This window comes from Triticum dicoccoides, chromosome 7A, assembly GCF_002162155.2.
Source record: "Triticum dicoccoides isolate Atlit2015 ecotype Zavitan chromosome 7A, WEW_v2.0, whole genome shotgun sequence".
NCBI classification, from domain to species: domain Eukaryota; kingdom Viridiplantae; phylum Streptophyta; class Magnoliopsida; order Poales; family Poaceae; genus Triticum; species Triticum dicoccoides.
Genome location: NC_041392.1, coordinates 18,944,625 through 18,957,569, shown reverse-complemented (window position 1 = coordinate 18,957,569; position 12,945 = coordinate 18,944,625). Strand labels below are relative to the sequence as shown.

The 12,945-nt window shown below is 44.6% G+C and overlaps 1 protein-coding gene across 1 annotated transcript; it reads left to right on the top strand.

Annotated features, from left to right (window-relative positions):
* The first annotated feature begins 3,477 nt into the window (after nucleotides 1-3,477).
* Nucleotides 3,478-5,815, top strand: LOC119329085 (uncharacterized membrane protein At1g75140-like). The gene has a single exon (XM_037602067.1). The coding sequence runs from the start codon at nucleotides 3,494-3,496 to the stop codon at nucleotides 5,480-5,482; it is 1,989 nt and encodes a 662-aa protein (XP_037457964.1). The 5' UTR covers nucleotides 3,478-3,493; the 3' UTR covers nucleotides 5,483-5,815.
* Nucleotides 5,816-12,945: the final 7,130 nt, after the last annotated feature.

Here is a 12,945-nt window from a genome sequence, read left to right as displayed (position 1 = left end):
GGGGGGGGGCATGGCCCCTGCCTTGGACATATCTGCGAAGAAAATAAATAAATATAGTCTCCCCTGCAATTACCACCTTCTATTTCAAGATTTTATCACTAAAGTGTCATAGATCTACGATCATGGTACGATTATCATGATTTGCAGAGAGACTTGAGCAACCTTAGCAAATTATGTCGTTTTTATACCCCCGTGTGATGAGCTTCATTATGATATTTATAATGTGGGAAAACTCAGACTCTTAGAAGAGTTGAACTATTTAGACTCAATGGAGAAAGTAAAGGATTTGAAGCAAATCAACAAGTGCATTTAACCAAAGTAAGGGAGCTTAGCATCTATAACCTTGAGAATATACACATGAAATAAGAAGCAAACAAATAAAAAATGATAGAGACAATCTACTTTGAGAGGTTATATTATATTAGGATATTAAGCGGTTTAATACCGAGCCTTGTGTCGAGCAATCGTTATTGAAAGCCTTCAACCACATAGATAACTTCAAGAGAGGTGCATAAAAGGTCGGAGAGGCTCTTCTTGTCCCACATGGCTAGGTGATAATCTCTTTTTTGAATCTCTTTATTCTCTTCAACTCATTGGTGTCGCTTGGTAATACTGAAGCATATTGTCATAATGAAGGAGTTTTTTTATAGAGCAAAGCTTTATTAGGATAATAACTCTTGAACTTGTTGGCTTGGGAAGTTCTGAAAAATGAATACCATCACATGACACTCATCATCTGTTACCTCTTTTGCAAGTACTGTTTATTAGAAACTACCCTAAACACTTGGAGCTTCCATTTTTGAACCACATTGTTTGTTGAAAATATGCCCTAGAGGTAATAATAAATGCATTATTATATTTCCATGTTCATTATTAAGTTTATATTTATGTGCTATAATTGTATTGGTTATTGAATATGAGATCCATAGGAAAAACCAAATGCATATGTGGAAATTTAAAATACCAATTGATCCCTAGTCTTGCCTCAAAGAATAGCTCATGTATTGATGATGATATTCTTTTCCTGATTATGAGCATTGTTAGGATGCTACCAATAATTGAGAACACCATTGTCGTTGGATAGACCCAACTTATGATTTTTTTAGTACGGACCCAACATATGAATTAGTGAGAGATGTTTTTGTTGTTATGTTATCGGTAATTTCATATAACTTTTTCATAATTGCCTAGTTCCTTAGACCATGAGAATATTGTATATCAACATACCGTATGGTTACTTTGGGGTTACTGTGGCCCTATTTGGTTCAGCTTTTATCGACAGATTCCTCTGCCGCGCAGTAGAATCTGAACCAAAGGGCGAACCCAGCAGAATCGGATTCCGGAAATCCGCTGCCAAAATCTGAACCAAAAGCGGAAGCAGTCCAGGACGTGCTTTCCAAAATTTGATTCCGCTACGGGCCAAAATCTGAAAAAGCTGTATCAGCTGGTTTGCCAAATGACCTACATCTTTTTCACATCAGATTTTCCACAACTGTTTTTCCACAACAGATTTTTCACATCTGCTTTTAGAAATTCACAGTCGAACCAAACAGGACCTGAATGTCACTCAGTAACTGGATGTGAATAAAGGTGACTTACGGATATACTGGAAAAATATGTCTTGATATCGATAGTTCAAGATTGGGATCCTCTCACGGTAGAGAGATACCCTCTAGGCCACTTGGTGTTATTGTATCTTTATCGTCTGGTCAGACACTGGTGGTTATGATCACGGGATGGCGGAACACAGACACAAGTAAAGAAAACAAAACCGATAACGAGGATAACCGGTATAGTGATCAAAGTATTGATAACTCCACTAAGTTTTACTCCACTCCTTATATATAACGATGTAAAGTTTCATTTTTTCTAAACTTATGCAATTCTAGTGTACATTGCAACTACATATTAGCACATATATAGAAACTAAACATAAATACGAATGTTCAAGCCAATCACGAATATAGTTTATAAATCAAATTCAGAGTTTACAAACTAAATTATTCAAATATGTACACACTGAATGGTCCAAATGTAGCAAATAACACGTGATAGAACAACTAGGAAGCAATATGATGTTGCCAGTGATGCTCAATAAGATCAATGAGGCCATGGTGGATAGATGCCATCGCAAGGTACTAACCCCATCGAGTAGTTGTGTCCATTGACCGAGTAGTTGCAAGCGGGTTGGCTTCGGAGCAAAGTAGTCTCATGATCTTGGCACGGCCCTCATCTCAACCTCTTCAACTACAATTCAAACGGCTAGGTTCAATCCAAATGGTTCGGTTCAAAAAGAAACGAACGAAAAAACTCATCTAGGTAATTCGTCGAACACTTGTGGTGTGGTAGTGATGCACCGGCCAGCTGCCGTCGTTTCAGCCAAACCGGCGGGTGGCGAAGCCTGAAAATGACGTGCAGCGGCATGGAAGCAAGGTCAGGGAGCGGCGGCCTCTAAAGAGGAAGAAAAAGTGAATCAATCCGTCGAATCGGTTATGGCGACGACGACGACATTTCACCTCGATTCCGGCAACGGCGATGGTGGACGAACGGCCTGGGCGTCTGGCAGAACGGCGACGAGGGCCAAGGGAGGCAACGCTGTAGCGACTAGGGCCGGCAAGCGGTCACCGGCGAAGAGGCAGTGGCGGTGGGGAGGGGGGGCGATATAAATACGCGAGAGTTATGCTCCAAGTGGTAGCGGCGGAGTAAAAATAGGGGTGGGATTGGCGCTGGAGGATAATTTATCCTCCGCTAACGGCTATTGGGGATCGACTAGGTGCGCGCTAGAGGAGGATAAACGAATTTATCCTTCTCTAACACCGGACAAGGGATCGGTTAGAGTTGCCTTAAAAGCATCTCACCACACTCCTCAAAACTCTCACATATCGAGATGGATAGTCCTCACTCGATCGGGCACAGAAAAGCCCGTCCAGCAAGACTTTTCAAACTTCCCCCATATGTTTGAGCATTCCAAACCTAACTCATATGTGGTGAAGAAATGAGGCTGCCCAAACATCCGCAACATCATCTCGACACATTCCGGACCAAATTATCACTTTCCCTTTTTCTCTCTTCATCCCCTCTTAATCACATGCAAAAAAATAAAAAGACGACGTTCAAGTAAATGTAGTGAAGCGAAAACGTAGATTTACCACAATTACTAGTAGTACGCCAAAACCAGATGGAGGTCAAGTAAATAATTGTAATGAAGTGAAAACGTAGATTTTCCTCTCTTTTACAGTCACAACGATCCTCTCGTCCATTGCATTGCACCTGCGCACGCAAACGAAACCAAAATAAAAGACGCGAGGCCACCGGCTGACCCGCGGGGCCCACAGGCGTCGCCCCGTGCCTGACGTGCGGGCCCGCCGAGGGATGGCCCTCCCGTGCCACTGCCACTTTCCCCGAGAGCAGATCCACCCCCGCTACTCGAGCCAATCCCGACCTCCCTGCACTACGCGCACCCAAAACCCTGCCCCCCCACCCGCTGACAGCCATGGCCCACCGCGCCCCCGCCGCGCTCCTCCTCCTGCTCGTCGCCGTCGCCGCCGCCGCGTCGGGGGAGGGGCCGGCGTCGGAGGTGGTGGTTGGGGAGGAGACGGCGGAGGCGGGGATGCTGGGGCAGCTCGCGCGGCTGGAGGCGGTCGCGGAGTCGCTCGCCAGGTCCGTGCGCGCGCTGGAGGCCGCGCTCGCCAGATCCGCGGGCCCGGGGCCGCCCCCGCCCGCGCAGCCGCAGCAGCAGCAGCAGGAGGAGGTGGCGGTCTCCGACGCCGTGGCGGAGGAGGCGCCGGGCGGGGGCGGAGCGGGGCGGCGGGCCCCGCAGGGCGTGGCGGTGACCAAGCGCCGGCCTTTGTGGTCCGAGCGGTTCGTCTTCGCCGCGGCCGTGCGGCTCGGGGACGGCGCGCACGCGGCCGCCCAGGCCGCGCTGCCCTACGAGGACGCCGACGGCCTCACCAAGTACTTCGCCGTCGGCGACTCCCTCGGCCGCGTCTTCGTCTTCTCCGCCGCGGGGGACGCGCTGCTCGAGCTCGGCCTGCCCCCCGGCGAGTCCTCCTCCAGCCCATCCTCCCCGGTGACCGCCGTGCTCGCCTACCTCTCCCCGCGCCGCGCCGACTGCCTGCTCTTCGCGGGCCACGCGGACGGCTCCATCGCGGCGCACCGGCTCACCGAGTCCTCCCCGCACGGCGACGACTGGCTCACCCTCGCCGCGGCCTCCTCGCGGCTCCTCGTGCGCGGCCTCGACGGCGCCCCGGTCCTCCACCTCGAGGCGCACCACGCGGGGCGGTCCCGCTACGTGCTCTCCTGCGACGCCGGCCGCCGCATCCGCGTCTTCACCGAGAACGGCACGCTCTACGGCACCGCCATCGCCTCCTCCACGCCGCTCGCCTTCGTCAAGCAGCGCCTCCTCTTCCTCACCGAGGCCGGCGCCGCCTCGCTCGACCTCCGCTCCATGACCGTCCGGGAGACGCCCTGCGAGGGCCTCGCCGAGGCGCTCAACGGCTCCCGCCCCAGGTCCTACTCCTTCGACCCTTCCGAGCGCTTCAAGGCCTACGGCTTCACCGACGCCGGCGACCTCGTGCACGTCCTGCTCATGGGCGACGTTGCCAACCTCAAGTGCCGGGTCCGGGCCGTCAAGAAGGCGGAGGTCGACAGCCCTGTTGCGATACAGACCATCAAAGGTTACCTCTTGGTGGCCAGCCAGGACAAGATCATGGTGTACAACACCTCGTCTCAGTACTATGGGAGGGTCGGGGCGCCCCGGCCGCTGTTCACCACTGCCATTAGGGACATCAAGGCTGTGTTTGCGGGTTCTAGCGCCGTCATGTCAGCCGCACCAGCTGGGAAGCCTCTTATTGCCGCGGACCGTGAGAAGCTCGTCATCTTGGGGCTTGGGGATGGTTACATCGCCATATACCGTTCCAACTTCCCGGTGTACAAGCCGGAGAGCAATGCTGTTGTGTGGAGTGGCCCGGCGCTGCTCTTCCTCCTCTTCTTGATTGGCATCTGGCAAGTCTATGTGAAGAAGAAGGATTCGTTGGGATGGACACCGGAGGAGACGTTTAACACCTCGGTCACAGCTCCTACAGGGAGCATCTTGAATCATCCAGCCAGTGAGCGAGCATTCGCAGACAGCACGACAAGAGCTGCTGATCGAAGCTATGTGGATGGCACGACCAGAGCAAGCGACAGAAGCTATGTGGATGCCACTGCAAGATCTACTGACCGAGGCTATGCTGAGGCTACCAGGGCTGTGGACCTACGCGGTGGGGCGTTGAGAAGTGCTCCGAGAAGGTACGTGTCCCCTACTAGGTATGCAGGGGCAGCCGGTATTCCGTATCGACCTGTTTCAGCCGAGCCCGGGCTTAGAGGAGCCACTCCAGAGCTGAAGTACCGAGGCCCAGGTATGGAGCCCCCTGGTTTCCCCAAGAAAAGGGAGACATTGTTCTCGAACAACCAAGCCGTAGTAGATGATCACGTCGAATGAGGCCGCCGGACTGTCGGTGCAGACAGTCGCCCCTAAATTTTGGTCTGGCTTGAAGTTCCTGCACCTAAGAGGGATATATGCCGCTGATCCACCCGCCTGTTGTTGTAAGTTGTAAAACTCAGGAAATGTTTGTATGGTACGAGTACATTATGGCCATTAGGATATCCGGCTGCAAATGGTGGAATAACATGAAGACTATGGGTTGCATCTGTGCATTTTACAACTATCTATGGGTAATAACCGTCTAAGCATGTTTACTTTGCTTTTCACCTTTAGCAATGTAAGGCAATCACTCTAGTCTCAAGTTTACAATGATCTCCAGTTGTGCTGGGATGCTTGGAGTCCCTCTACTTCTGAAGTGGTTTTCTAAGTAGCAGCATAAGATTCTCTTTTTATGGTAAATAGCAGCATTAGATTCTCTTTTTATGGTAAGTAGCAGCATTAGATTCTCTTTTTATGGTAAGTAGCAGCATTAGATGTCTTAGTTGCATGTGAAGATTTGCCCCAGCATTTAAAGTTTTAAACTAGGAAGAACCAGTAGATTCAGTCAATTACATTAGCATTCTGGTAGCCATAGGCCATATGTTCAATGTTGCTGAAGATGCAGGGACATCTTTTTGTTCTTCTGAGAACTTGCGAAGGATCGCGATCTGTGCACTCTAAAAAGTTAGGTGCGACACGTGCTGCATTAGAGCTTCCGTTTCCTGTCACTATCTAATCCCTGTTCTATTTTTTTCTGCATCAATGTAAGGATGATCTGCTCACTTTCATTGAAGATACTTTGGCAGTGCTTGATAGCGCCATTTACCAAATCTGCTGACATGGACATGGGGGTGCAGTTATCCAATTTTGAGTTTTTTTTCTCCTTGTCCGTTTCTCGTCAGTTGTGGCTCCTTCTATCTGCTTATCTGCTTCACATTTGGACGATAACAACGTTTTGTCTGCTTCATATATGTATGCTCCCAAACGTACATAAACATCCTTCTTTTAGTGAAAATGTACATAAATATCTTGTGACAACAAGGCCGGGTTCCGTCTGTGCATTTCATACTATCCATGGGTAGGTCTAAGTCATTTTTTATATGCTTTTCATCTTCAACTTTCACCTTTAACAATGTAAGGACATTGCTATCAAGTTCATAATTACCTCCAACTTGCTGGGATGCTTGAGATTGCTTTGGGACTGAATTTCTAAAGTAGCGGCATTGGGCGTCTGAGCTGCATGTGAAGATTTGCCTCAGCATATATTGTATAGAGGTTGCGTCAATCAATTCGGATTGGAGGGAGTAGAACCAGTAGATTCAGTTAATTACTTTTAACATTCTGGTAGCCATAGGCCATATGTTCATGTTGATGTGAAGATGCAGGGGTATCTATTTTTTTTTCCAAGAACTTGCGATTTGTGATTTTTATTTCAGGAACATGTGACTACTCAGGAAGGGCACGGTTTGCCATGTCACGCGCTGCATTGAGCTTTCATTTTCTGTCGCTACATAATCCTTGTTCATGATATTTGTTGACATTAACGTGATTTTTTATCTGTTTTTTAAATATGCATATAATATATTTTTAAATACACGATGTAAACTTTTGAAGTGCACGGCAAACTGTTTTAATGTAGGGTGAACTTTTTTTAAAAACACATTGAAAATTAATTCAAAGTCCACGATGAACCTGTTAAAAGTACACCGAACGATTGTGAAAACACCATGAGCCCAAAAAGAACCGGAAAAAAAAAGAAAAAAAGAAAAAAAATGGAAAGAGAAAACTGGGTAAAAGGAACGAACAGGACAGGAAAAAAAATCGAATTAAAAATCCTGATACTAGCGGGCTAGTAGGAGGAGGAAGTAACACACAGAGGAAAAAAAACGCACCAACTGTAGGTGGAATGAAACACACAGAAGGAACAAACAAGTTGTAAAGACAATCGTGCTACATGAAGTTGCACAACAAGTGCAGTTTGGTGCTAAAGTTGAAAAATACGGAAAATTGGTGCCAGAACCTGTCCCAGCGTGCACGCACGGTCCAATTCTCGTCTACATAAGTCATATGTAACGCTTCGCCAGTTTTCCTCTCGTCCCTGGCGGCTGCAACCCTAGCCGCCGCCAGGGCCAATCTCCCAACGCCGTTCTTCGGCGGCTTCCCTCCGCCGGCGACCTCGGTCGTCGATGGTGAGGGGGGCCGCCAGATCCATGCGTGTGGATCGATTTTTCTCCTTTATAGTTTAGGTTTTTAGGTTGTTTATCGTCTTTACTTCGGTGATGGTGATGGCGGCGCTGAATAATGAATCTTCGGATCCTTCTCTGACGAGGCCATCGGTCCTATGGTTGGGGATGGATTTGGAAACCAGTCTGTTCAAGTAAGGATGGTGTGGCGGCGGCGGCATCCTTGTGGTGGACCTGTGCCCTCGGGCTCCGCCGTTGCGACGACATTTGCTCCAGCGTCGACGCGGAGCTTGGGAGGTAGCCCAGGAGCGCATGCAGATTGTGGTCTGCATCGGCGACATCTGGAAGACGGAATATCTACTGGGTTCGTGGTTTGTGGATGGAAGGTACGGTTTCCTCCTTCGGCGTCTTAGTCGTGGTGGAGTGCCAGATCTGTAATTCGATGGCGTGTCTGGGGTGTTGCCCCGGTCTGATTCGTTCAACGGCAAGGGCTTCACTTTTGATGAGCCACTTTGGAGGTCCGCAAAGCTGTATATCAGCGATGGAGCCGCGTCGAGCTCGGATGAGGTGGTGATTCGTCATTCTTTTTTTCGGTGGCTGCTGTGGTGGTGCCGGAAGCAGTTGACGAGCGTTGGTGTCAAGCTCAGAGATGTTCTACTATCTTTTCAGTATCAGTATTGTCATGTCGGTCTTTACGTGATTTGTACTTTGTTCTTTATGATATGAATGAGACATGTATGCAAAAAGAAAAAACTCGTCTACATACGCCACTCACGTGGCATGACGGCATGGCGCTATGCCCGCTGACAGTGACGGTTGGAGGCTGGAGCATTGCTGTTTTGCAGAAAACCCTAAATTAGTACAATATCTCGTAAAAAAAACACCCTGAAACGGCACCTATGCTTCTATATGACTGTTGGCTCCCATCTGTCGATGCACAGTACAAAGAAATACTCCCTCCGTTTCAGAATATAAGGTGCATAAATATCCATGAAAGTCAAGAGCATGTATGTTTGATCAAGCTTCTAGAATGAAATATCAACATCCACAATACAAAATAAGTAAAACATAATAATACTTTTCATGATGGATCTAACTATACGAATTTGGTATTATAGATATCAATATATACTTATGAAAACTTGATCAAACATGCACGAGTTTGATTTTTGAAAAAACTAACACACCTTATATGCGAGAGTATCAGCTGTGACATATATGAGCGTAGCGATAGCGGTATCTTTTGATAGAAGCCCACATGCCCACTCTTCTATCCCACCTACCCACATAGGGTATCATTGGCCTCGTGATCTCCATGAATAGAGATCACTACACAAAAACAACTATATGAAACGGACTTATTTTTTAAATGACCAAAAATACAAAGTGGAACTTGAAAGAACAAAAATCACGAGGCAAATCGAAAAGAAAAGAAGGCATAGGGAGAGAGATATGGAGCGCTTCTTCCAAGGGACTATTAAGAGCGACTAGAGCAGTGGCTTCGTCCGCTTCCGCAGCGGCTTCTTGATAATAATTTGATGCTTCCGCAAAATTTGCTTCGACATCACCAAGGGCCTTTTTTGCCATTGTTGCTTGCTCTTTCTAGACAGAAGCTTGCTTCAGCTTCTCCGCTGCGTTCTGGATCCGTTGCACTTCTTGTATATGAGCAACAGCCCGAATGAACCTCTCACAATGGTACCTGTTTGTGATTAAATCCAGACAGAGATCAGCCGGCCCTTCTCCCCCATTTTTTGAAACATATAAACGTGATTTTTCTAAAATGGTATCATCGGAGCATTTAGGGTGTGGTATCACTGGATATTTGCCCGCCATATTTTTTGGAATGGAGGGATCATTCATATGAAAAATCGTGCCCACACAATCGTGTTTGATGTCCATATAAAGGGATAACTGCGCTCAATGTCTGGTGGGCTGCAAGCACATTTATCCTTTGTAAGAACACGCTCTTGGGGCTTAGATGGGCTGCAATCACTGCAGCCTACTTTTACATGTTAGCTTATTTTCTTATTTTTTTTGTAATTTTGCAATACATTTCTAAATTCTAATCACAGTAAAAATTAAAACTTGGAATATACGTGTTCATATATTTTAGAATATGTTATAGAAAAAGTGCTCATATATTTAATAAAAAATATTGACTAATGTTCGTAATATATTTCATAAAACATATACTCGTAGTAATTGGAAAAGTATTCATATAACTAAAACAAATTTAAGAATTAGTAACCTTTTGTCTAATTTTAAATAATATTCAATTAAGGATCTGCAGTCTAGGGGCTTACTTTCATACATCTTTTCCTACTTGTTTTTAAGAAATATATAAATTTTTTTTTGGCAAACACACAAACTTTATTAAAGCACATGAACAGTTTATAAGAGAACATACCACATTTCTCATATACTACATGAATATTTTATTAAAACCATGGACATCTTACAAATTATTCAAACGTTTTCAAAAATATTTTTAAATTATAATGATATTTTTATTATATATATGTACACGTTTTCAAATTATACAAACATTTTTATAATTCATAAATATTATTTTAATTATACGAACATTTTAAAACAATAAGTGGTTTTTTAGAAATTTTGAAAACGATAAGTTTTCTTGAGAAATTTTTAAAACAATAAGTGAAATATATTAATCTTCATGCCTCACGCAAATAAGGGCACCGGAGAGAAAAAGAAGCGTCGGCTGTGGCACAAACCTCCCATCAACCACGCGTCCCTCTAGCCAAGACCATCTCCAAAAATGACGCGTCCAATGGTAATAGTAGTAGTTTTTCCAAGAAACCAAGAAGATGAATAATATAACTTTGAAGCTGTAAGTAAAGAATTAATCTGGGCCGTCCGTTTTTCAGAGCCTGAACCTGAGCTCTTCAGGTGTACCGAGGCCAAGGTCCTAACTCCTAACAGGAGAGCAGCGACTGCGGAGAGCTCGGAGACGGGAGAGGAGCGGGGGAGGAGAAGGTGTGGGACTGCCACAACAGTGTTGGAGTCTCAAGTTTACAATGTTGTGCTGGGATGCTTGGAATTCCTCTACTTCTGAACTGGTTTCCTTTAGTAGCAGCATGCGATCAGTTTTTTCTAACGGTAAGTAGCAGCATTGGTTGACTTAGCTACACGTGAAGATTTGCCTCAGCATATAGACTAGGAAGAAGCAGTAGATTCAGTCAATTACATTAGCATTCTGGTAGCCATAGGCCATATGTTCAATGTTGCTGTGAAGGTGCAGGAACATCTTTCCTTTTCCTTTCAAGAACTTGCGAGGACTTGTGAAGGCACACTGAAAAGTTTGGTGCGTCGCGTGCTGTATTCGAGCTTTCGTTTCCTGTCACTATCTAATCCGTGTTCTATTATTTCTGCATCAATGTATGGAGGATCTCCTCACTTTCATTGAAGATACTTTGTACAGTGCTTGATAGCGCCACTTAACCAAATTTGATGACACTGACATGGACTCCTTGTCCTTTTGTCATCATTTATGGCTCCTTCGATCTGCTTATCTGCTTCACATTTGGATGGTAACAAATTTATACGTTAATCTTACCATAATTTAGTCTGCTTCATATATATATGCTCCCAAATGTACGCAAATATCCTAATTTTTATGGAAATGTATATAAATATCTTGTGACTAAAAGACTGGGTTGCATATGTGCATTTCATACTATCCTAGGGTAGGTCTAAAGTCATGTTTGATATGCTTTTTCACTTTCAATGATGTAAGAAAGACATTGCGATCAAGTCCATATATAATCGCCACCAACTCTGCTGGGATGTTTGAGATTGCTATGGAGCTGAATTTCTAAGTAGCAGCAGTAGGTGTCTTACCTGCATGTCAAGATTTGCATCAGCATTTAAACTAGGAAGAACCAGTATATTCAGTCAATTACACTAGCATTCTGGTAGCCATAGGCCATATGTTCATTGTTGATGTAAAGATGCAGGGATATCTTTTTATTTTTTTTTCCTTTCAAGAACTTGCGACGACTCGTGAGGCGCGCAATTTGCGCACACTATCTGAGTTTTCGATTTTCTACATCTGAGTTTTCGCATCCTTTTCATTTTTTGGGGACCGGAAGCTTTCCTTTCCTATCACTGTCTAATCACTGTTCTATCTTTCTTGCATCAATGTGTGGAGGACCTGCTCACTTCCTTTGAAGGTTTCTCTTGCATCAGGAAACTTGTTGACGTCGACATTATGTTCCATTGTTCAATTGTTCAAAAAGAAATTTTCAGTTGCTCCCACATTTCTGGCTCTTCTCTACATATAGAAGATCACACGCGCAGAGATCTGTACTAGTGTTGGGCCATAGTTGGGCTGTACTTTCACAGAGACCTCTACTAGCTGTTGGGCTATAGATAGACTTGTACCAGTGTTGGCCTATGGTTTGGCGGAAGCTCCCGCGTTGGGGGGAGCCCCAGATCGGCCGGCCCAGCCGCGCTGGGAGGCCATGGCCTGTTTTTTGTTTCATTTTTTTCTCGTTTTTTGCTTTATTTTTGTATTTTTCTTTATACTTTAAAATATTCTACATATATACAAAAAACACTCTTCAAAAACATATTTGAAAAATGTTGAACAAGTAATTGAAAAAAGTTGAATAAGTATTAAAAATGTTGAATCAGTATTTAAAAAATGTTGAGTGAGTATATGAAAAATGTTGAATAAATATTTGAAAGTGCTGAATAAGTATTAAAAATCTTGAACACATATTTGAAAAATGGTGAATAAATATTAAAAAATGTTAAATGAGTATTTGAAAAATGTTGAACAATTATTTGAGAAATGTTGAATAAGTATGAAAATGTTAAACAAGTATTTGAAAAATGTTGAATAAGTGTTCGGATAATGTTGAACGTGTATACAAAAAATGTTTATCACTTATTAAAATATGTTTTTGACATATACGAAAAAGTACAGTGAAAACGAAAACAAACATAAGGAAAAAAACAAAAAATGAAGAATAAAATAGAAAACCAAACAAAAAATGGAGAAGAAAAAAGATAAGCAAAAAAAGGAAGAAAAAACAAAGAACTATAAAAACAAAAATAAAAAGCAGAAAAAAAAACCCGTGAAAACCAATGGAAAAATCGGCTTTGTTCGCCTCAAGTATATTACATGCCTAGTCCTAACCATGTGCAAGACAAGCGACCTCCTAGGAGACCACAGATCGATCCCCACTTCTCCTATATCTTTCTCCTTTTCATTTAACTCTGCGCGAAAAATAGGCTGACCCAATTACTGTACCCTTCAGTGAGAGTTCCTAC